The sequence below is a fragment of the Tribolium madens genome, unplaced genomic scaffold, assembly GCF_015345945.1.
Source record: "Tribolium madens isolate multiple individuals breed KSU strain unplaced genomic scaffold, Tmad_KSU_1.1 Scaffold_3;HRSCAF=73;Tcas5.2_LG2, whole genome shotgun sequence".
Classification (NCBI taxonomy): domain Eukaryota; kingdom Metazoa; phylum Arthropoda; class Insecta; order Coleoptera; family Tenebrionidae; genus Tribolium; species Tribolium madens.
Window position 1 is genome coordinate 96,665 of NW_025401006.1, and position 25,866 is coordinate 122,530.

At 31.0% G+C, this 25,866-nt stretch overlaps 2 protein-coding genes across 5 annotated transcripts in view; one reads left to right on the forward strand and one right to left on the reverse strand.

Annotated features, from left to right (window-relative positions):
- The first annotated feature begins 44 nt into the window (after positions 1–44).
- On the forward strand, positions 45–7,881 carry LOC123008002 (serine protease snake-like). Of its 2 annotated transcripts, none has more exons than XM_044403571.1 (5): positions 45–68; positions 6,716–6,870; positions 6,921–7,036; positions 7,123–7,376; positions 7,431–7,881. In XM_044403571.1, exons 2-5 carry the CDS (start codon positions 6,868–6,870, stop codon positions 7,745–7,747), a joined length of 690 nt encoding a protein of 229 aa, XP_044259506.1. In that variant the 5' UTR covers positions 45–68; positions 6,716–6,867; the 3' UTR covers positions 7,748–7,881. The 2 variants fall into 2 exon arrangements, with proteins under 2 accessions (XP_044259506.1, XP_044259505.1); XM_044403570.1 differs by lacking the exon at positions 45–68 and adding an exon at positions 6,211–6,650.
- Positions 7,882–12,728: 4,847 nt separating this feature from the next.
- Positions 12,729–25,866, reverse strand: part of LOC123008001 (protein phosphatase 1 regulatory subunit 3C-B) — a 40,166-nt gene continuing 27,028 nt past the window's right edge. For all 3 annotated transcript variants that reach the window (XM_044403567.1, XM_044403566.1, XM_044403569.1), the window contains exons 2-4: positions 17,209–17,721; positions 14,532–15,085; positions 12,729–13,446 (exon numbers count right to left, since the gene is read on the reverse strand). In XM_044403567.1, coding sequence (XP_044259502.1) covers positions 14,594–15,085; positions 17,209–17,715 — 999 coding nt within the window. In that variant the 5' untranslated portion in view covers positions 17,716–17,721 and the 3' untranslated portion in view covers positions 12,729–13,446; positions 14,532–14,593. The remainder of the gene's footprint in view (positions 13,447–14,531; positions 15,086–17,208; positions 17,722–25,866) is intronic.

Genomic DNA, 25,866 nt, shown 5'->3' on the forward strand with positions numbered 1-25,866 from the left:
GATCTAGTAAGTACCAACTGTGCGTGACAAAAATGAAAGGTGGTTAGTGTTTTCCAAGGTTCTTTGTTGTAAGATTGTTGATAAGTTTAAAATCTTGCTTTAAACCAAACAAAACACAAGAAGAAAGCGCGCGCATGACGTCACTATGTGTGCTTGTTTAAAATAACCTCATCTTCCAAAGAAATTACGTTTGGCCTCTAACCAATAAATTTTACCATAAAAGTTTTAACACAAGATGTTTCACACAATTTTATAAGGCCTTCGCATGTAAAATGCATTTAGCAAATAGCAATACATACGCAGTACAAACTTGATTAAAGAATAATATTGATAATTTAATTGATACACAGTGTGTCCCCGGATAGGTGAAACGACTCTTGTAAAAAGTAAAAAATTCTCGATTTAAATTTTTCTTTTTTGGGGTTCAGCCCTGCTTAGTGTAATTTTTAACATAATTTTAGTTTTGAAAAATCAAAAATATGTCTTGAAAATTTTCAAAAAAAACTATTTTTCTGTTGATTAAATGCTTTTCAAGTGGCAAATACGACAACAAGTTATTAATAGACGTCGTTTAGATTTTACATTGTTTTTTAAGATAATTGCTTTTTATTTTCAGATAGATAAAAAGTTATTTAGTACTAATAATTTAAATGTAATAGTAGATTATGTTATCAGGAGTAAAAGTGGTTGTTTATGTGGCGAAGCTGAAGGTTCAACTGAGCCACATAAACTCACTTTTACTCGAAATAACATATACTATTTTATCTGCAAACGATTCAGATGGAGAGAAAAAGAAAAAAAATCCGCTACTGGATTACTCCATCAAAAAGTTATTAAAGAAAAACGAATTTTTTGCTTAACGGTGTCGTCCCGATTTTTAGCACTAGGAGAAATCGAAGTGGGGTAAGGGACGCCAATTTTGTCGCCGGTACGGGGCGGTACCTTGTAGCGAGTACTCGAATAAACTAAAAGTATTCTAGTAAAGACTGAATCTCTTGCAGTACCTTTTTCAAGAGAAATGGTATGAAGGTTAAAGCAACCAGCTCTCTTGAAACTACGTCAGTACTGAAAAAATTGTGAAGGCAAAACTTGGAAATCGAAATAGAATTTGAGGGACAGACGAAATCGCCATCCTTTCTACTTAATGTTTTAATGCTTGTACCTATGACCAAATGGAACCTTTACATGTTTTTAAGACATTTGAAATAAATATGTATTTTTTTAGTTACACCGCATTTTGTCAAATTGAATTTTTTAATGTCGTCAAAGTAATAACAATTCGATAAATTCCGTTTTCTAAAATAGGTATGTAAATTAACTATTTGTTAGCAGTATTGAAACCACGACAACCATCACACAATGGGTCGTCAGTGACCGTAAAGCGTTCGATCTTCTAGAAAAAGCTGTTCGGCTTGGCCCATCTGAGACCATAATTTAGGACTATTATGTAGTCTGCAGTTTTGTCAATCTTTTGGCGAATATACCGTTCTATTGCTTTTATTTTAATTTTGTTACTCTTACATTATTTAAGCTACAAATGTGAAATTTTGCTCACTTTCGTAGCAAACCCGAGCACATATACAAGTATACAAGTTCTCATACCGTTCTCAAAAAGTGTAAGAATGTTTTGTTTTGTCATCTGATTTTTTAATAGAAAATATTCGAAAATTCGATTTTATACTTTTTTTTTGGAGGAATGGTGTTTTTTTTTACTTTAACTCTAATTCCTAAATTAGGGTGTGAATACTATTTACTTATTTATTTATTATCAACTTTTTCAAAGTTAACAATAACTAGCCAATAATTCTTTAGAAACAAGTACACCACTCAAAGGTAGAATTTTTACTATGAACTAATACATAGTTTTTGAAATAAAATAAGTCACAATTCGTATCATTGCGCAACTTGTTTGCTCTCAAATCATGTGGGATTTTTTTTAATTTTTTTATTCGAATTTTATTTAAATATCCATAATATTTTAAAAAACGTCTAGGGGAAAGATGTATTGTGATGGTACGAATAGAACGTAAGTAAAAAATTAAAAAATATATTATTAGTTTTTAACAAAACGCCAATATTCATTTTACTTTGACAAAATTTGCCGCCCGAATATCCTCATTGAATGGTGATTTTTTAAGTGGGGGTATACTTAAAAACAGCTAAAAGCTGGAAGAGGTAGAAAATGCATGTTTTGAGATCTAAGCTATAAGTATGAACCTAGGTCGCAATATTACTCTATTAAAAATTTGACAGAAAAAAAAATCAGTCATCTTCAAAAACACGTAAAAAAAGATTTACAAAATTGGATAAATGTAATAAATGAAACTAATAATTTTTTAAAAGAATCTTTTAAAAGACAAAACGATAAGTTTGAAATTAATAATATGTGAATCTTTAGTTTTTCGTAGCTCTTATAACTTTTTTACAAGAATTCCTAATATTTAAAGTCAACCAGTCCGGTTTAAATTTTATTGAGTGTCGAGTAGATAATTTTGTGGCACCCCGGAGCATTAAAGTAAGGATATCCCAAGCAAAACATTGACCATAAGTACCGTTTTTCTGCATGTTTTTCCAGTTTGTATTATTATTCCGGCAATAAGTATAAAATACGAGTATGTCTTAAACAAATTACATTCTTTACAACAAATTTTTGTATAGAGTCATAATAGATTCGTCCAACACCCAATATAATTTAGATAAATATTATAGAACTTTTTTGTGACACTTGATTACTCTTTCCATTATACCGGTACTGTCACTATACAGGGTGCGCCAGAACTCGCGCCCCAGAGTAAAATGCCATATAAGGTAAGATACCAGGAACATGGAAAAAATGTTAAAAAAAATTTTTCTATAAAAATTTCGAAGTTATGAGGGTTTAAAGTTTGCACTTTGACTCTATTTATTTCTGTTGGGAAAATGATTTTCCAAGTTTTTTTTGCTATAGGCTATTAAAACAGGAAACAAGGAAGCTGTATCCGAAACTGTAACTCTGTTCAATGTTATTTGTGGCTTTTATTGGCATTATTTTTGTCCCTTTACTAAATAATTGTAAAAAAACATATACAAGATCATCAGTATCATTAAATAGATATAAAAAAATGTCAAATCTCAAAAAATATATGTCAAAATTTTTTGACAGATAGAATTTTTTGCCATTTTGCCATGGCTTCTTTCAAAGCAAAAATACCAGAAGATAGAAACATTGGTCAGGGAGCGTGGTGTTTCAATATTTGTGGACAGATTTATCATTACGTTGAGCCGGTGCCATCGCAAGGAAATTATGAACCAAAATTAGGCAACTATTATTTTCTAGATACCGAAGATGCCATCGAAGAAAGGAGAGCTTTTGTTGGAGATCGATTGGATCCTCAAATTATTGTTATATTGGAAAGAATGTTACGACGTGTCAATCCATGGATTCAGTCTTATAAAACAATGGGCGAAATAATTAAAGATTTGCGACGTCGGCATCAGCGTCAGCAACGTGATGATACAAGCAGTGATGACGATGACGATGATAGTGAATTAGGAAATAATGATGATGATCCAGTCAAAGATGTTATTGTCGCATTCAAAGATCGTATCAATGAAAATCTTCGAACACATAACTTACCTACAAGTCGTAGTGATGTCGCTGCAGTTTTTGTTGGTGAAGAACCACCATTTAATGTTGATTTAAAATTATATCATAGACACAGAGAAATTCAACACGAGTTGAAAAATTTAAATCGTATAACTGATCCAATGGTGTATCCGTTGCTCTTTCCTTTTGGTGAATACGGTTTTGATATGTTTGCACGTCACACTGATGCTGCTGTGATACGACGTGAGGAGCAAAGAAATGTTGGCGAACAAAATGAATAAGAGGAAGCAGAAATACATGAAGTAAATAGGCCAAGAGATACACGCAATAAGGTTACATTCCGCGAATTTGATCGTTATCTTCTTCAAATTAGATATATTTTCCATATTACACAATAGTGGAAAACATTTCCAGCAGTATATAGTAGATGCTTGGGTTAAAGCCGAATCCGACAATCTTTGGTGGATAAAGAAAAATCAAAAGACATTTTCCGTTGCTACATACAATTTATTACGAAAACGTTTGCAAGAACGAACAGAAAGAGACCATGTTCAAACCATGGATAAATAAAAAATCTGACATTTTTATGCTTTGACATTTTCCGATTTTTTTTGCAACCAAGAAACTTTGACAAGTGTGCGTTTTATTCCTTTTGAGTGAAATAATGTTCACTTTAGAGCAGAAAATTTTTATTGCTGATTCTCTTGATTTGCATTTGATGCTCTCGGCATTTAAGTGCGGCATTGCAGAAAAAATTATTTGAATGCGACAGATGACAAATTGACATCTAAATGAACAATGGTAAAACCTGTTTCAATCTAAAGAAAATTCTATTCTTCGTTTTTATTGCAACCAAATGGACGACGACATACATTCGTCTCCTGTCAGTTTTTTTTAATGAGAGCACGTTAATATTGCAACATAATTTTATTTATCTGCAAACGTCACAAAAGTGACCACTTTTATAACTAAATGACACAGGTAAAAGTTTTACTTTTCAGACATCGAGTAAAACATGTCTTCCAAATTTTTCAATTTCCCAATTACAAAATAGGATTTCTACATTGCAACAGCCTGGCACCTCTGGCTTAAATTTACAAGCATTAAGAAGTAGTGAATTTCAATTAATCAATAAACCAGTGCAAGAATTAGAGAAAACTTTAATAAATAAAAATGCTAAAGGAAAGAATAAAGTAAAAATTGCTCCCGTGCCTGTAGATATAAATAAACCATCAACACAAGATATATTAGATGACGATGTTAACTATGACAACCAAGAACTTCCTATGAGAAAGATCTGTCTTCCACAAATTTCACCTAGTCGTTTACAAAACAGGATCTCTACATCGCAAAAGGCTGGCACACAGGATTTAAACGTCCAGTATTTCACAGTAATAAATAAATTAAAGATAGTTCTATTATGCATTTTCAATAAAACTATATTTTTGTAGGATGGGCTATTCCGCATGACAAAGACCGGGACAGTGAAGATGAAATTGAAAACACAGAAAATGTGACCTGCAACTGCTGGAACCGGAAATTAAGTAGATGTATCCGGTTTTCGTGATTACTAGTTTAAAAGATATGTTCTCGCAAGTAACTATTCCAAATTTTATAATATTTGGTTAAATGGTTCCGAAGTTATTACAAAAAAACAAATTTCCATAGCCACATTCCGAGGGGTGTAAAATTCTTATCAGTACAGGTAGGACACGAGTTATTATTTAAATTAACATCATTTTATAGCTCAGTTTTGAGGTTCAAATATTGCTTCATATTTGTGAATAGCCCTGTATGTATGTAATGTATGTAAAATACAGGATGAATATAAAGTATGGAATCATGCGAGTTTTTCATTTGTCTTCAGAATGTACCTAACAATTAATATAAATGAATTAATGAAAATAATATAAAAAATGTGATCGTTTTTTGAGAAATTTTGTTTTGTCTTTGAGTTATGCGATTTTTTTTATCAAAATTGCAATTTACATCAAAAATTGGAAAAATCAAATATAAAGAACCTTTATGAGAATAATGGTTTTATAGTGGATTTGAATTTTTTTTATCCGCAAACGTCACAAAAGTGACCACTTTTATGACCAAATGACACAGGTAAAAGTTTTACTTTTCAGACATGGAGTAAAAACACTGTTTTTACGCCTACGCGTTTTCACTTTTACTTGACACTTACTTTGACATTTACCACTGTTGTCTCTTTTGCTTTTTCAGCATTTTCTGGAGAGGTGCAAGGTAGATTATCAGCATTTTGCACTATAAACTACACCAGTTATTCATCAGTTAAATCAATCAACACTTTCGAAATCTCAACACAAATTCCGAAACTGACGCGTGACGTTTCTTAAGATTTTATTGCAAAGCGTCCTGATTATTGAGGTGATTTACTTGATTATTGGTGTGTTGCTCTTTTCTCTCCATCTGAATCGTTTGCAGATAAAATAGTATATGTTATTTGGAGTAAAAGTGAGTTTATGTGGCTCAGCTGAATCCATTTGCCTCACTCCGTTCGGCAAAATGAATGTTCAGCTTCGCCACATAAACAATCACTTTTACTCCTAATAACATATAATCTTACTATTTGTTGTAGAACTAAAAATCAAAATAAAATTTTGAAACATTTTTCCTTGGTAAAATTTTTATAGTACTTTATCAATAACTTTTTCCAAAAAATAAAGAGTTTAAGCAAAAAACATTTGGTTCCATACTTTTTATTCACCTGGTATGAAATAACACAAACTATTTACTCAAACACTAAACGTTTATTTACACTATGCATTTTACCACAACGTGGTGAGAATTAAAAGTGTTTTAAGAATGTACCGCTTTATCTTGAGTACCTACTTTCAGTATTAAAACTTTAGCAACTTATAATTCACAAAATGTTTTATTATTGGTAGGATGATTCTTTATCGTTCAATTTATAAACCCACACAAAATGTATCTTCATTGTTTGAATAATCATAAAATATGAAATTCTCTGTGTTGCTATATTTAATATTCACAAGATTTGAAATAAATTATTGTAATAGTAATGTTTCGTCTACGAGTAAGTAAGAATATTAGGTATGTCTTCACTACAATAAACATTTTTTGTTTGTTTTTTTTTTGTAGAATGTGAGGAATATGGAAAAGCAGTTTATGTGCAAAGTTTTAGTCCAGTGTTATCTGTAAATGCCCAAAAAAATGTTGTGTCCGAATGTGGAATAGTATCAGTGCCACTAATAGTTGGAGGAACATCTGCTTCTGAAAAAGAATTTCCTCATATGGTAAAAATGTTTATTCCAATTTTGTCTACGTTAAGGTGAGCACCTTGTAGGCTGTGATTGGGTATGGGGAGACACCAGAATCTAAGCTAGGATGGGATTGTGGAGGCACTTTAATTAGTGAATTATACGTATTAACAGCTGCTCATTGTTTAGAAAGTCGAGAATTGTAAGTTAATGTATAAAACTAGCTATAAACTTCTTTTTTTAGTTTTTGCTTAGAAAATTATTTTTTTTAATTCTTCCCTTTCCTAGAGGTCCTTCTCAAGTTGTTCGGCTGGGTACTATACATTTAGATGAGCTGGATCCAGACGTGCAAGAACGTGTAGTTATTGAAAGAATTCGTCATCCTGATTACAAACCGCCATTAAAAGCAAACGATATAGGTTTAATTAAACTGCAGGATCCTGTAGAATTTACACCATACGTGCGACCAGCTTGCTTAAATACAGCGGATATTAATCCTGGGCGAAAAGGACTAGCATCGGGGTTTGGAAAATTATCGTATGGTAACAAAATGAAACTTGCTTCTCAAACAGTTTCTATTTGGTTAAAAATTTCAGATGCAGAAACCGGAAGTAAGAACTTAATGAAAGTATTGCTTAATATTTATCCCAACAATCGATGTTCAAAAGCTATTTCACTACGAGAAAAGATAAAAGATACAATGTTGTGTGCTGGAAAGATGGAAGGAGGTAAAGATACTTGCCAAGGAGACTCAGGAGGTCCATTACAAATTGTATTGGAAAAGCCTTATTGTATGTACAGTATTATCGGGGTTACTTCTTTTGGAAAGTTTTGTGGTTTTGCTAATGCACCAGCCATTTATACAAAAGTTTCCGCATATGTTCCTTGGATAGAAAGTATTGTATGGAAATAAAAAACTAAAAATAGATTTTAATTAGTAATGACAGATAAATGCAGTTTCTTTTCTGGGTTTGAATCAAAAGGAATAAAAATTTGTACATAGGTTAAGAGTTATGTTAAGAGTTTTTTAAATAAATGGATGTAACCAAACTAAACAATGGAGATGGTTTTCGCGTTGATTAACTTGTACGACTGATAGAAGCATAACCAGAAGAGTGTTCTGTTTTTATTGTTACAAATTTAAATAGATGATAGAATATTCAATTAAATGAAAGTGGCAAGAAACTACAGCCAAAATAATTAGAGTACTTTTCACGCTAAACCCACCCAGTTTAGGAAGGCCCTGATTTCTGATTAAAAATTTCAACATTTTATCTTTAAATTCGTTTAGGTGTATAAAGATTATCATCTGTACCAAATTTTGTAATTTTATCTAAAATTGTTTCGGAAATAATGGAAAAAATCCATCAAAAAACCCACCCCTTTGAGGGGGTGTAGCTCCCTTGCGTACCACTTTTCGATACATGTTTATAGGGAACTTTTGTCTTAAAATTGAATATTCTATCTCCTGTTTAAATTTGTAACAATTGGTAACAAAAGCGGAAAAGCTCTGTATAAGAAAAATTAAAGTTACTCCGAAATATTAAAAAATTTTTTTTTACTACTTCGTCAAACATTTTAACTAAAAATCACATGTGACCAAAAAGTTCGAAAACATTTAGGTACCTACATCTTTAAAAAATTTTTTTAAGTATACAGGGTGTATACTTAAGATTGTAAAATACTTAAAGAGGTAATAATATGGACCAAAATAAACAAAAAATCTTAATATGAGTTCGCAAAGTAACGGTTTCGGAGATATCGAATGTGAAAATTTTTAGAATTTGTACTAGAAGCTTCTCTTTTTTCTTTGAACAAACTGCAAATAAACGTTTCAAAAAACGAATAATTTTCGATGTTACTTTGCGGACTCATCTTTATTAAGACATTTTTGCTTGTTTTGGTGTATACTATTACATTCTGAAATATTTTACAATCGTTTTCTAAGACCCTGTATTTAGAGTTTTCGTTTTTTGGAACTTTATTTGTTTTTAATTTAATTTTCAAAATCTTATTTTTTCAACATTTTTTCCACCACTATTGCTATTTAAAATATGTAAATCATGTTAACTTTATATTTTGTTAAACACATATACTTAATCGTGGAGGGAGAAACAACTGGAGATAGCGTGCCCTATACTGGCAATGTTAGGTTCTTCGTCGAGCTGCAAACACCTTCTACGACCTATTTTAATTTTAATTATTTTAAACCCCGTGTAATCACTAATCAGTAGGCAAGTTAATAGTTGTTTTTCGAATCAGCTGATAGGCTTTTCATTATATAATATTGTGTCCGTGTTTTTCACCCTGTCTTTTGATTTTTATATTTATTAACTTTGTTTTACACAGCTTTTTTAAATAATCTGCCTAGTTTTAAGTATCAGTGTTAATTGTTAATGTTAATCGGTGGTGTATTTAGTTACTCGTATTTAGTTAACTGAATGTAAAAAACCTTGACTACACCACTGCATCCAAATTGGTAGTGGGGGAAAAATCTTAAGCGCGCACTTTGAAAAAGGATCATAAAAGGTGTTTGGGGATGGTACAGGTTAGCAGTGCTTATGTTGGTGGTTATGCTCCCTCCAGTTGTTTCTCCCTCCACGCATATAACACATAAAGATAAAACTGGCGACAAAGTCATCAGAAGGAAGATTCTAATTCTAAAAGTGCGCAAATTCTTATGAGTTCGTTAAATTTTTGACTTTTGACTGAAAGTAAATCATAAAAAATCGTATAGTTTAGCGTAGATTCATTCATATTTTGAAATCTTCTAAATAGGTACATTTTTCTCCAATGAAAGTTTTAAATAATTATGGTAAAGTGCAAATTTTAAACTTTTTGGTTATAATCGGCACAGTTATACCTTTATTATACTGGATGTCCGGAAAAAACGTTGAAAGATTTCTGGGGGTGGTTCCCTAAATCAAGAAAAACGATTTTTATGGACGTATCTCCGAAAAAGTTTTCTTCTACCTAGCCTTCTAAAGGTGGCGGATAAAAAGCCTTTTTTTGATTATCTCATTAACCGGTGATCATTTTACAAAAGTTTGCATCTGGAGTATTTTTTTGGAACTGAATCTATTGGTAATATCAAAAATTGTATACCCTGATTAGGGGAGCACTGGGGTTAATCTATTTAAGGCGTAAAATTTTGCTTTGGATGAAGGTTTTTGAAATCTTTTTGACAGATTCGGATTTATTGGCTAATTTTTTTCCAAAAATTGTTTTTGTTATTTTTGTATGACAACCCACCGTTTTCGAAAAAAAGAAAAAAAAACAGATTTTCTTAAATTGTGCACCGACCTTAATTCTGAAATGCAACTTTCGTTGTAAGTTTTCTCATATGAGGTTAAATTTTCACTCTAGCTCCCGCAAGAAGCATTTCCTGACATGGGTTCGTAGCAACTTTTTTCTTAATTTGACTTAGGTAACTACCTCCCAAAACCTTTCAATGTTTTTTTCCAAACGTCCTGTATGTTAGTTAATTGTGGATAAAATATCAGTATTGTTTTCGAATTTTTGAGGTTTTTAGTCCATTTTGTTTAAGTATATGGAAAAAAAGTATTTGGTGTAAATACAATTTTCGGTATTGTTTTCGTCGAAAAACATTTTTGTCACTATATTTTTGAAGTAAAACGGGTTTCTGAAAATTATAAAAGAACAACACCGAATTTATTTATTTTTATTGCATTTGTATTAAAAAAGAAACATTCTATCAGACCGAGGGTGCCCCTCTGTACGCACTCACAAATTAATCCTTGGATTTATGCAGAAAGTACCTGTGATAAAACTCTTGTGTTGTAAATGAAAACGAATTATGAATGTTCCAAACACGAAAGTTATAAAAGATTCTTATTAAAAAAAAAAAATAAGAATAATTATATTATTATTATAGGTGAAAGATTATTAAATAAATTGTGTTTTATTTTAATCAAATAGTGAGTGACACTAAAAAGAAAATAATGAATTATAACCACTAATTGACACCTTATTTAACCTAAGTACACACCAAAATAACAGTATTCCAATTATGGATGTCACAGTAATCATTTTAATAGTATGTTGTCTATTTCTACCAAAAATTAAGACTTGTTCTATACAAATAAATCATTTGAAAAAACATTTTAAACAAGTTAAAACTGCTAGAATAATGATATTACAAGATGAGAATTTGGTAACAGATTGGTTGATTATGGAATTGATAAAAAATTACAAAATCACTGTAACAGTTCAAAGAGAAATAAAGAATTTTGAACCCAATAATCCCAGCAATATGAGCAGATTTGATGCACTTGAATTTAACGATTCCATCACTGCTTTCAAGAGTGACTCAAGTTGCGGCCATTTAATTATTGTCAAAAACGAAGAGATATTGTACAAATTCCTGAAGTCCGACCCTGGTTTATTAGTACCAAACCCTCGGCATTTTTATTCAATTGTTACAATGGAACCCATTGAAAAAAATGTTTTAGCTGAATTTTGGTCACTTCAAGTTTCAAACATTTTGGCACTTACTTGTGGATCCAGTTACACTCTTTCACCATTTAATAGTACCACTGTTCGAATTGGTACTTACACAAAAAGGAAATTTCAAACAAATTTTCACAATTACATGCTTCAAGTTTCAATGCAACCAAAACCGCCAACGGCAATTCTCGAACTCCCTAAATTACTTCGTGAAAATCCTGTTTATAAAAGTTTGATACCGTTTAAAGATTACGGTGGGTTAGATGGTTGCCTTTTAAAGACACTAACCCAACATTTAAACATTAGATATAACATTGTCGTTGGTGATATCCAAAGTAAGAAATATAGAAAAGTACTCGGAAATGACACCACGACTGGTACTTTATCGTTGGTTGCAAGTAATAATGTACAAATTAGTGCAAATGGACGTTTTTTGATGAATTATGGTACCAACAAAATTGAATTTACGGTACCTTATAGTTCGGATCAAATTTGTGCAGTGGTACCAAAAGCACTAAAAGTACCTAAAATAATTATGTTGGCAAGAAGTCTAACATTATCGTCATGGTTTATGCTTTTTCTTATTTATATCATCTGCATCTTAATTTGGAATTTAATGGGTAGCACAGAAAGTACTTGGTGGATTCTTTATGCAATTTTTCACGGATTTCCAGTCAAAATCGTACCATCTTCCCGACAATCATTTTTCCTAACTTCATGCCTGTTTTTCAATATTATTATTATCACTTTAATCCAAGGAAGTTTTTTCAAAACTTTTACGACAACTACATATTATAAAGATATAAATACGTTAGAAGAACTCGACGAGTCAGGGTTACCAATAGCTGAAACTTTCTTCACTTACATAAATGATAAATCTAAAATTATGACACATTTAAAACACAAAAAATTAGTCATTAATCAGAAAAATATTCTCGAACAAGTGGCCTATAAACGTAACATTGCAAAACTAGAACGAAAGAGGGACATTAATGTACGACTCAAAACGGAATTTTTAAACGACAAAGGGGAGAGTCTTTTGCATCTTGTCGATGAGTGTTTTACCACATTTTTCATCGGATTTACTGTACCAAAAAATTCGATTTTTTTGCCAACTTTTAATAGCGTTATTCGGAGAATTTTCGAAAGTGGGTTGACTCAAAAGTGGTATGGTGATGTTGAGTACAGTATATTTTTAGAAAAAATTTTTAAACTTGAAAATAAAAAACATAATTCGTTTTCTTTTGATAATATTGAATCAGCTCTCTTTTTGCTACTTACTGGTCTTTTCTTTGCTCTATTAGTATTTGTTTGGGAGGTAACTAGAAAAAATAAATTACCTTGATTCAAGCCTCTCTTATTTCTTGTAGGTACTTATTTCTTGAGATCATCATAGTATTTCATAGGAAAAGATTTGGAACAAACAGTTTTCAATCTGTAGATCAGTTTATTAACAAAAATCGCATATATCGGCTAAAATAATAAGGAATTACAATATAAAACACCATAATAGTATAAACATTCTCATATCAATCAACGATGTGTCTTTTAATATAATGAAGACGAAATAATACAATCGAAAAATAATATTGCATATATACACAAAAACATAAAAAAAAACAAAGTATACAATACAACAAACGATAAAACTGCACTCAAATATTGCAAGCAAATCGATTCTATAGCACAGGCTAGAGGACTAAAACTAAGCAAGGAACTACCAGTGTCTTAAGCAGCTGTACAAATAAAATCTACTTAACCAATTCATCGAGTTTTCAAAAATAATAAAATTATACATAGTTATAACAAAAAAAACATTATACTTAGTAAGCATTCGATGTGTTAATATTTATATCAGTCTTTTTCTAACATAGCTACCTAAGTTTTCAACAAACAAAATATATCTTAACACTTTCTCATATCTTGCACTATCGTTGTTTGGCACTTGTAATTATTATCAACACTATAATTTATTTTAATCGCAGTATATCACAGATTCAGTCACAGTCCAGCACCGTTAAATCAACAATTTAAAAAATAATGAAACTCGGTGGATCAAGGGACTATTCCAGAGGTATGCAGTCATCGAATCCGCCATAGGATTGTTTCGTTTGGCAATTATGAATTCACGGAGATTATGGGTCCCTGAAAATCAATAAAAATTGTTAATCTGTTGTTTTATCAATTAATAATTTGTAAAAATTAACTTTATTAACTTATTATTAACTTTGTAAAAAAATAGACAAAAGAATAGTAAAAATAGAAAAATCACAAGGGATACTTAATATGGCGTAATTGGCTACTATTGCGTTACTTGAAAGTACCTCAATACTCTAAATTCATATCAATAAATTAATGAAGTTAATTATAAGTACATATACGAGTATTCAATCTGGATTCTTACAATGTTTCTTTAACAGTAAGTTTTTTTCCTATAACCCATATACAACCAAATGACAATTTATTATAAATTTTTACAAACTATGTTAATTAATAAAATTATGACTTATAATGAGAGTAAGACTTCCATTTAACTGCTATTTCTCGTGTCTTTGAATTACTTTACAAATTTGAGTCCCACTTTAGTTTTAACTTTCTACACTTATTGACATTTCAGAAATAAATATTGAACTTGGCAATTAACAACTGACGCTTGAACAGACTACAGCAGTACTTATGAACTAATGTTTAGTATGTGGTTAAAAGCATCTTTTACACACTTCTAGCAGTAAAAGAATTTTTATCGCTAGAAATTATTTGCATAGCCTTCAATTTATTACTTGCAAAATTAACAAATGCTCAACAATGAATAAATATTTAAAGAAATAATTTAAAAAATTATGTGGTTTAGTTAAAAATGCACTTAAAAAATTAATGTCTAGTTATACATATTAAAGCAAAGGCGAACAAAATAGTAGCCACCAATATCATTTTTAAATTTGGCGGGACTGTCACAATTTTAAGATCCCATCCATTTTGTTCTAATATAAGATCTGTTTATAACCAGGTTTTTTTTAATTCACTGTCTTTGCACATTAGCATTTCTTAAACCAAGCCGCAGGTGTTTATACGGTAATGCTAGAGGTTGGTCTTGAACTGTTTCTATGCTTTACTTGGTATATTACGTTCGATTGCTAATTAATAGTTCCATATAATTAATATTCATTTCAAAAAAACTGGGTAGTTTTTAGAGGGTCTAATTCATGTATTAAATAAATATTTTCTCTTACCATTACAAGATGTTTGCTACACATTGGTTGAAACTCAATAACTTTTCCAAATCCTTGAAGGTTCACCAATAGGGGCTTGAATTGTCCAGATGTGTCCAACTAGCAAATTCAGACCATGAATCAAGTTTGGCTTGTATGGCATCAGTACATTTTGACATTACTGAAGAAACAGTCTCATGTGTTTTCTTGTAAAATTCCTCTGAGGAGGATTTATATATTTGCTGATCTTGAGTTTTTTTTATTATTACATAATTTTTCCCATCGTTGTTATCCCAATATTCATTTTCATTACAACGGAAACACACACAAAATTCAACTTTCTTCGCTCTAAGACGTAAAGGTATTTTAAACGAAAAAGTATCGTATAAGACGTAGGCAGGACTGACAGAAGAACTAGCATTTGGAACAAAGTTACAAAAAGCATCTTCAAATGTTTTCCAGTTATCAGACGATATGCGAACAACGACTTCTTTTTGGTAGGAAATATTATTCACTTTCACTGTTCCCACGATGAGGTTTTCTGGTTCTTTGACGATTACATTCTCCAACGACACCTAGAATAAAAATTAATTTTTACTTAGATAAAAAAATTAAATGGAAGCAAGTGTTGACAATACAGAAGCAAAAGGAGGGAAAAATAGACCACGCTAACAGAAATGAACAACGTAACCAGTAAATTAAAAGTTATGCCTCCAAATGAGATAGTAGAAAAATGTAAAAATTTAGACTCTTAATTCTACCAATCCCAGAAGGGTACCTCAGGCTGTGGTTGAAAAATTATATCCATTGCTAGGTTACAAAAATAATACCAATTTGCCTACAAGTTTCAAAAAATAAAAAAATGCCAACGTTAAGACTGTTTGGCATTTCCATTAAAAAAAAAAACAGACTTTACATATTGAAACAACTTTTGTGCTACCATCTCATTGGTCGAAAAAGTGGGCGGTCCTGGGATCTTTATTCGATGCGTGAACTATAACTTTATTAATTACCGGTCGCTATGAAAATGAAATCATGTGTAACGCAAATTTGCCATTTGGTTCATTGAATGGTCTGTTGAATACAATTCGTAGTCAAAGATAGTAGAATATTTTTTATTATTCGTGGTATTATAACTAAATATTCCACTCGTGAAAATATAACTGACTATTTCCTTTGGAAAATTTCATCCAATTCCTATTAATTCATATTTCAGAAATCACCCAGCAACGAACGAATATCATCGAGTATTCGAATACCCGGGTATTTGCACACGTGCATAGAGTGAATATTTTTAATATTTTCAAAACATTTGCGCTGTTAGTTACCAAAATGCATTTATTGAGTTATATTACAATTATATTTATATTATTATACATATTATATTTTTATATCACAATAATAGTTACAGTTATTATTGAAAGTACAATCTCGATTTTTTGATGGAAATTCGTCGAAAAGTAATTATTTTTTATTATTTCTATTATAAAATCCCTACGAAATTTTTTGAGACCATCTTTTTTTTATCGAATAAATTTTTGAATTTTACTAAAACTTTTTTTCATGACAATTTGACAAGTTAAATTTGGAAATTTATATTCTGATTAAAGCCCAGCTACGCTTTGAATATAAATTTCCAAATTTCAACGAGTAAAATTGTCTGAGACAAGAAACTTTTGAGTTGAAACTCATAAATTTATTCCATAATAAAAACAGTGGTCGAGTTATATTTGATTATATTATTTCCAAAAGCACTTAATAAATAAAAATTAATAAATTAAAACTCATCTGACATGAGGACAAGAAGATTAATCACATCAAAGACAGCAGGAAGAGAAGTATTATCGCAAAAGACGCTTATGATTGGATGACGTATTGGTGGAAATTGTAAATTTGTCATGTGTTGGAAATATTCCTCGATATATCCCTCTTGCATGCCATACACTCGTAAAAATATTCGCGTATTTGGCATGCACTCGGGATATAACTACTGAACATTTTTATAGATTTTTTTTTATTCTTAAATTTGATTCTTAAATAGACCGACAAAATTTTATCCTTGGTAGTATCAAATGAGAACATGCTGGAAAAAATATTTAAAAAATTCTTTGTTTAAACGTTCTTCAACTAAAATTTATTAAAGTTATTTTCGAAGTAAAGCGTACGCCACTGATGTGTTAGCACAGGTAGTGGTAATCATGGTATTAACGTACTTGATTATTGCAACAATTCATAAACGCCGTAAGTGGCACGGATCAAGGGGGTTTTGCCCCTAAAAGGTATAAACATAAAAAGGGTAAACTTTGTCTCCATTTATCTTTAGGAAGATGTGATAAAAGTTTGTCGGTCTATTTAAGAATCACCCTGTATAGAAATTATGTGTTTTATAGTAATTATTGGAAGGAGAAAACAAGAAACCAAAGATAGCAGATATGATCAAGATATAATTAATAATAGAGGCACCCGAAGAAATTAAACAACAACAAAGATGTGAAAAATAATAAAAAGATTAAAGAACGAAAAGGCGGCTAGAGAATACGGATCTTAGAACAAAAAATAAATTTATTACGGAGAAGGGAGTTATTGATAAACAGAATTAAAGCAATAATAAACAAATCGCTTGAATACATGTTACAAAGTTTTTTGTACAATAAAAACTTAACTTTGATAAAAAAAATTGAATAAAACTATTGCTTACCTTCTTTGTTTCCAAAGTTTTCCGAAACTGTACGTAATCGGACGCTGGCTGTGGAAACGTACACTCCCAGGGCTCGTCAACCACTTCCGGTTCTGCTGAAAGGCCTTGTGTGACTTCGGCCAAAAATCTGTAACTCCAAAGTGGTGGCACGTTCGAAGGTTCTGTCATGACTCGTACATGTGTCAAAGACATTCCCTTATCATCGGCAAACACCACTTTCTTTTTTAGACGGGTGGGACTTGTGGGGTCTTCGTCGTTGCATACAGAAGTGTCGTCGGGACGTATAACCAAACATGGACGTTTTGGTGAAGCAGGCATTTTGAAAAAGCTTTTGTTGGAAAAAGTTTGGGCTGTAGACGGTTTAGATGATCGACAGGGTCGTGGGATGTGGTCAATGTTGAAACGAAAAGAAGAAGTGTAGTCGGAAAGATATCCTGTTGGAGGGCTGTGGCTAAACACCGGCGGACTGTGTGCCACCAACATTTCATAAGCTACTGCAGGACACATTGGACGCTGAAATAAAAAAAAGATATGAGAGAGTTGTTTCCCACGTGGGTTCGACATTTGCTGGCAAAGCGTTAATGTTAAATTCTTATGGTTATAAAATTAATCTTGTTTTATAATGAAAATTTTGATTATAACTGATGACTAAAAACATACGTCAGTAGTTCCCACCTTTTGCAATTAAATTATGTTTATGAATTTTTAGAATGATTTTTTCACTATATTTTTGACTGTTCTTTTTTCTCTGTTCCAACTATTATATGTATACATTTTTAAAGATTACAAAATTACATTCCTATAACACTTAAAAAATCATTGATCTAATAATAAAAGCGTGGAGGAAGAAATAACATTTCTCCTTTCAGAGAAGGGAATGTAATGTATCGACTCACCGTCAAAGTTTAAGAAACTGAAAAAAGAGACTTCTTTTTTTCTTTGGGAAAACATCTTATGCCATAAGAGATAAGAAGAGAACACGTTTATAAATATTATTATTACAGGCTGACCCAAAAATAAGGCACAAAATTTTGTTATGGGCCATTTAAAAAAAATCCTCGAACAGATCGAATTAATTTTTATAAACGCTACATTTTGAGAGTATTGTAACATTTATGACGTCATTGAATTTTGAGTAATAACAATTTTTTTTTAATTTCAACCAACATTTTTTAAATGTTTTTGGTAGGAGGTCCTTTTTCTCTGTCTTTCTGGTGATTATAAAAAACTGAATATTCCTTAAGCAATTCTTGGAAAAACGAAGTTTTAAAAAACTTGTTGGATAATTCGTTTTTATAAATAATTAGGAGTACACGAAAACACTTGAAACTTTTTTATTCCTGACAAGTGTGCATACGTCTGTTTTGTGCCTTTCTGAAACGGTCTAAACCTTGTCTATTAAATGCAATGGCACGTTTAAGTGAAAGAGAAGACGTAGAAATTTTGATGATGTTTGGGTATTGTGATAGGCTGTGAACTCATCAGGAAGCCTGTGATATTTTCAATAACAAGCATCCAGAAAAACAAATTTCTAGATCTACTGTCAGTAGATTGGTGGCTAAATATGACGAAACTGGCAGTGTAGCTAAACTCCCTCGTCTAAAAACGACAAAACCAAATTAAATGTCCCCTAAAAAGTGAGGAAAACCATCATTTTTTAATAAGGCAGCTGACTTTAAATAATGACTTGGGCCAGAGTTCCTTTGTACATTTATTCAAGGAAAAAAATATCATCCATACAAAGTTCAATTAAGTAATCCACGAATTAAATCAAGACCATCCAGATCGGCACTCACAGTTTTGAGAATACTTATTAATGACGTTGTGCGATTGTAACCTAAATTTCTTAAAGAACATTGTTTTTTGTAATGTGGCTACATTTTCTTTAAAAGGGACTGTAAATCGGCACAACTGTGGGTTTTGGTGATGCGAACGAAAATCCTCATTGGACTCACGAATGTACGGGTTGGAATCATTGGCCATCGTTTAGTTGGACATTATTTTTTAACAAAATCTTACGGCCGCAAGATATTTAGATTTTTTGCGATTTGATTTAGTGATAGCTTTAGCAACTATTTTCCCGAACAATGAAAGTGAAGATCTTCCCGCTGAAAATATTTGGTTTCAGCAAGACGGGGCGATAGCACATTTTGTCAGTTTTAATGGTTACAGGGTGTCAATTTGAGCAATTGCGCTAATTTGTTTTACTAAATTATCCGTGACAGATTTCTGTTTTTTTAGAATAAATTTTTCCAATAAATGACATGTAGGTATAACATTTTTTTTTATAATTACCAGAAAGCTATGTAAGGGAATGTTACCTACTATCAGTAAAACATTAAAAAAATACTCAAACTCCAATGAGGTTGCTGCAGAGTTAAAATATACCTAGCATTTATAAAAATAATCGACCTGTTCGAGAATTTTTTGAAAATGGACCCATAACAAAAATATGAATTTTGTGCGTTACTTTTGGTTCAGTTTGGATTAACAAATTTATTTGTATAATTTTTTGTTTCATTAAGGCCCAGTTTCTAAACCGCTTTAACTCCGGTTCAAGACTGTTTTTTTATAACGGAAATTACAAAGTAAAAATTTTAATGAAAACATTGGCGCCATTTATTTTCATGTACCTACACAAATTTAGTTTGTTCTTTGTTTTTGTCACTAACGAAAAGTCTCCATACAATAGCATAAAAGCTATCCATGAAGTGGTTTTGATTGTGAACGAACCATCGTATTGAAAGTTATTAATCTGAACATTCGTCACCTCGCCCGGTGTATTTAAAATTGTAGTCACGGCGAACTTTGAAATCAAATTAAAAAAACACCCGTTATAATCTTTTATTCACAATGACTAATGTAATATGCCGATTACTAACCTTTTAAAGGTTGGGAAACAACATTAAACCCCGTGAGCAATAATATCATTTTATCTCTTGGGTGGTAATATACAGGTTTACTCGTCAAGATTTCAAAAATACCGGGAATTTTGTCTTTCAAATTGTCGAGTTACGCATAATATTTTGCTAAATTAGTATTCAATGGCTTCTGTAGTAGTTTTTCTTACTTCTGGGGGACTACACTACTCAATTTCAACAATTTTATTATCAAATTCACACATTATTTCAATATTTTCTTTGACATTTCTGAAATGTCAAAAATCAAACGCAATTTGGATGGCCTACCACTTTATAATTTTATTTTATTTAAATTTTTGACTAAAAATAATGTGATTGTGAATAAAATAGCCTACCAACCTCGGTGGTAATGGCATTACCCCGTGTGCATTAGCGATCTCGAGGCTCGAGGCTCTCAATCGTATACATAAACACTCGGGTTAATGCCATATTTACCACCTCGTTTGTAATGTACTATAAATACTCTATATATTTAGAATCCATAAAAACAGACTGCAAATAATGTTATGGGAAAAAATCAGTATAAAAAATATTTATTACAAATACAGGGTATTTCACGAGTCATAATGAGCCTGACGGAATTGAAAATACAAACCACAATACATTTGCAAAGTTAACGTGGATATTTAAGATATCGCATTTTTTGAAAAACCGAATTATGAATCAACGATAACTTTGCTTCGATAATTTTATTTGTCACAACCATGACACAACTGACATTAGCAAAATTTCAAAATGCATTCGAACGATGAGAAAACAAATCTGATTCTCATTTATGGCGAATTTGGGAAAAATGCTTCTTTTGTAAAGACAATGTTTCCTGTATAGAAAAGCTCCAAAAAGGCCTGGAAGTGTTTTCCAATGGTAGATAGACAATAACCTTAAAAATTGTGTTTCCTGTCTTGTCAATTTCTTTGTGTCAGTCACGCGATAACTATAATATATTCACTAGACTCCCGACATGTCAAAATGACATTAAGTTAGTTAAACAAAAAGTCACTATGGCTATGTTGGTGACAACTTCACTCAAAGTTTAACAACCTGGTCGCTATCACTTGATTTGAAATGATTTAATTATTATCATTGGTGAATGTGCCGTGTATCATGGCAACTGACATCAAGTACAGTCAGATGAAATAATAGTCATCTGTGTCGTTTGGGATACACTCAAAAATTTTGGTTTGACATTGTAAAGTCACGGGAGTTTTGTGAATACATAATATGTTTTATTAATTTTAAAATTCATAATCAAAATCCATTAAGCCTATGCAAATGTATTGTTGGCTGCAGTTCAAATGTGGTCAGGCTCATTATCTATCACTCATGAAATATCCTGTATGTATATGTCTGTCAAGAGAAATGCACAAATAGAAACGAGAATAACTTGAATCTAATGACATATATGTTTGAATTGACAATCAAGTTATTCAAGTAGGTGATAGCAAACGTGCTACGCTTTGAATATGTAGGAAATGAAATAGGAAATATATGTACGCACCTATATGTTTGAGATATTTTATGTAGGTGCAGAACTCGTTAACTCAAACAGTTAACTCAAGTAACAAAATGGTCCATGTAAATATGTAGGTGCAGCTACTACACTTATAGAGTAACAAAGAGACATTTTAAACTATTTATAATTATGTTTAATGTGTTTTAATAAAAATCAGTAAAAATTTATTAAAAGCTAAGTTTTTAATATTCTGTAAAAAAATTCCCACTGAATATCCCAACTACGTACACACTTATTGAACTCTAAATGTGGCTGTAGTTTTGCCACACCTGTACCGTCGTTAAAAGCAGAAAAGTAATGGAGTTGTAATACTGTACTCTTCTGTTAGAATAACTAATCAAAGATTAAACAATGGTAATAAAATATTATGTAGCAATAAAAGTTAGTACCTCTTATGAGAGAAACAAACACCTGAGGCGGCAGTGCGCTGCTCTTGTATTGTTTTCAATTAAAAGTTGACGTTATTTATTGTACACGTTCGTCAGTTTTATGCTTTGAAATACAATTGTGTGTGTTGCACTAATGAAATATTGTATAAAATATAGATCAGACTCGTAGGTAGACATTCCTGTTATATTCATAATCAAATGAGGTAGAAAAAGACTCTACCTTTCCATATATGGCTGGAGGCGTTCTACATCAATTCTTTGCCATTGAAATGATTCTTATCATCAGCGTTTCATTAATTTAAAATTGACAATTATTACGATTCTTATTTTGATACTGATAAGCTGGGTTTGTGACCGAATTAAAAATAATACAGAAACTAGACTCGAAAACAAACTGCATGCGTGACAGCTTCATGATTCTTGTATGAAAATGAAGAAATAACACTACGTTCTTTGAAAGACAGGTTTTACTTCTTATATAATTTGTAAGTCTGTCTAAAACCCTCCATTGTATTAACCTTTAAGTAAGTAAAACTAAGGTGAACCGGGGATTTTATTAACTTGAAATATGTTAATCTATAAATAGTAACACATCTACAAGTTCATCGAATCAGCCAGTTACTGCATGCACATGAAGATTGAAGACCTCAAAATAACTTGCCCGGAATAAATTATTGATCCCCACTACTACTGTCTCGTATCACGCGACATCAAAAGGGAATTTCATAAGATGAAAGAATTTCTTAGACAAAATTTTTAGCATTGTTATCGATTGTTTTATCAATTAGGGATTATTTTGAAGGAGTATTTTTTTAGAGATTAGCTGAGCCATATCAAATGACAATATAAGAGCACTTGCTGATATTTTGTCCTGAATGAAATAAGATTAAGCTATTTTTATATATCGAATGTCTAGAACGTACAACTTTCTTATTATATCCTAAAGATAGAAAGGAACTAAAACGACCGATAATAAACTTAAACTTAAAATACCTAAATGCTTAATACCTAGTACCTATAGATATGAGAAAACCCGTGAAACGTAATTTCAGATTCCATATACCTTGTGAACAGAAAGGACCAAACGTTTTTTGCCTAAAGTATTTATTTTTTTTGAAAAAACTAATTGATGAATTTTAAAGTACTATAAAAATATTAAGTTTCTTAAGAATAGAAACTTTCGAATTTGAGTTCTACAAAAAAATTACTTTTGAACTTAATTATTACTACTGTTGATTTCGAAACATTATGACGTCTATCACATACACGTGAATTACAACCCATAACCTATAACACACGTGTGTGTTATGCTTTATGTATAAAATATTTTTGAATAAAACTTAGACAATTTGTTCAATAAATTTATTAACATTAGTATTGACGCTCACATTCTCACATTCACAGCATTTGTGACTGGAGCCCTCGTGTTTAAAAATTCTTGTGCGAATAAAATACTTTTTCTATTTCGGTGTTAGAATAAGTCTATTCCAGCACCTTCTGCAACTTGTACTTTAATATACTATTCTAAAACACTTAAAGTCTGTTTTTTTTTAATGGAAAACCAAACAGTCTTAACGTTGGCACCACTAGTAAATTCATTCATGGTAATTTTAATGAAAAAAGTTGGCAGTTCCGGTTTTTTGAATTAATTAAACGTCAACACAAAAAATCGTCTAAGAAATTTTAGAGACGAAACACCAAAAAAAGAACAAATTCGGTACCGCAAACAGTTTTTAGAAATATGGAAATGTTCGTCAGCAGGAAGTTAGAAAAAGGGTCCGTTAAAATGTAGACGCAATTTGTAATGCAGGTTTGCTAAACATTCTCAATTTTTAGCAAAAAATTGACAAGAATACAAAATAAAGATGAATGAGAAAGAACTTCGGAAAGAAGGAAATTAAATTAGTGTCTTGTGCATCGTTTGTGAGGAATTAGTTGAAAAAGTAACAATTTTGAAACTAAAGCTGAAGAAGAATTTATAAACTGCATCGACTTTGAGCTCATTTCAATAAATTACACAAAATTTATTGCGAATCATCATAATACCTACTTGTATCTTTTGCTAAATAACTTTTTTCTGTATCCTTTTTCTTCAAAGTTTTTGTAGCAAGATTTTCATCTTTGTCCACAACATTGTACTTACTTGCGGTGTGTTTCTATCAAAATTATTAGCACTGAATTCTGTCTTTAGACCTTAGGTAATGATGTCTGTTCTCAGGTATTTAATTATAGCGCTTTCAAAGAGCAAACAGACACACAAGATTCATAAAAGTCAAATTTTTGACAACATCTCAATTTGAAAACATAATTTTTTAACAAAATTTCTAGGGACAAAAACTACGGATACCTAACAAAAACAAAGAGCAAACAAAATTTGTGGCTATGGAGACAAGCTACTACCAATTTTTTCACCAAAATTTTGACTTAGTAATTTCCATTTAAAGAAAAAACAGACTTTATACTATAAATAACTACTAAATGGCATCCCACAATTATGTCAAAGTTACAACTACTAAACGTCGTTTTTCGTTAAAAGTTTAGGTTAAAAAATTCGTAGCTTCTCATATATTCTCTAAAAGATCCGTTTTAACAATCATTCCAAAATTTTATGATTATTCTATCACTACAGTGAACGGGAATCATAATTTTTGTGTTTTAGGTCTGTTTATGTTATACTGTTAATCTCAATTATTAGTAGTAGTAGTGCAAATTTTCAGTGTTACGTTGGTAATACCATGTTTGTATTTATTTAAAAAAAATTTTAACCATGCATTTAGATTTTTACGTTCTATTCGAAAATAAATAGTTCTGAAATAAAGTTGAAGTAACTCAACTTTTATGTAGTAGAGGCAGAGGATTGTAAATTTTTTATGTGATTTGTGGCAACATGGGCAATTAACTACCTAATTTATGTCTTGAAATTAGAAAAAAAATACACAAAAATACAGGGCCAGTCATATATAATAAAGACCCTAACCGATTTTCAGACGCAACCCAAAATACATTCTCAGATACCACTATGCATTAATTGATGTTTTGTTTGAAATTTTTGAAAGATATAAACATAGATACCTGTGATAGCTTTGTCAATTTTTATAAGTTGGAGTCCTACCGTGTACCTTTGACGGTACAGATTCAGCCACAGCATTTTTGTAGCATTCGCCATTTATCAAGATCAAGGCAGTTTTTTCGTCGTTTAAGTAGGTACATTTTGAATTCAAGGAAAAATAAAGTGGAATTTTTGACACTGTCAAATTTAAGTAATGACATATCAACAATTACTTTGATTTAAATTTAATAGTCTAAATACTTCAAACGTAACAAAAGCCAAGTTGTCTGTGGGAATGTATTTTGGGTTGCGTCTAAAAATCGGTCAGGATCTTTATTATAAATGACTCAGCCTGTATACTTTTTTTCACTTCCAAAAGAACATGTGCTTTTATTAATTATTTTTCATTTACATATAAACAGTGTGGCGAAGTATTCTTTTTCAAATATGTATCTATTATCTCGTGACTTTTCGATATGCACAATTTCAGCATCAAATCCATTTTTTCATACAGAAAAAAATATGAAAAGTGCAAAAACTTTTATAGAAATGTCACGGAGCTATCCCTATATTTCTCAAGAGCGATGGAAAATTAATGTTGTTATTTGAAACTACAGAAGCTAACACTCATCTATTACAAATTGAGTTGATCCGACCTTTTTCAGACAGTCTTGTATGTACGAGTAAATCCAGTTTGATTAATTACTTGTATAATTACCATTAAATTTTTAATTAAAGATAACAAAAAGTTAAATATGTACAAAGTTCTAATTGACAAATCAAAAT

Bases quoted from the DNA above. Each gene is read 5' to 3' on its own strand.
- LOC123008002 (XM_044403570.1), top strand. From the start codon at position 6,572: ATGAAATTCTCTGTGTTGCTATATTTAATATTCACAAGATTTGAAATA. The intron at 6,871-6,920 runs GTAAAAATGTTT...AGCACCTTGTAG, and splicing joins AAAAAGAATTTCCTCATATG to GCTGTGATTGGGTATGGGGA. The intron at 7,037-7,122 runs GTAAGTTAATGT...TCCCTTTCCTAG, and splicing joins TGTTTAGAAAGTCGAGAATT to AGGTCCTTCTCAAGTTGTTC.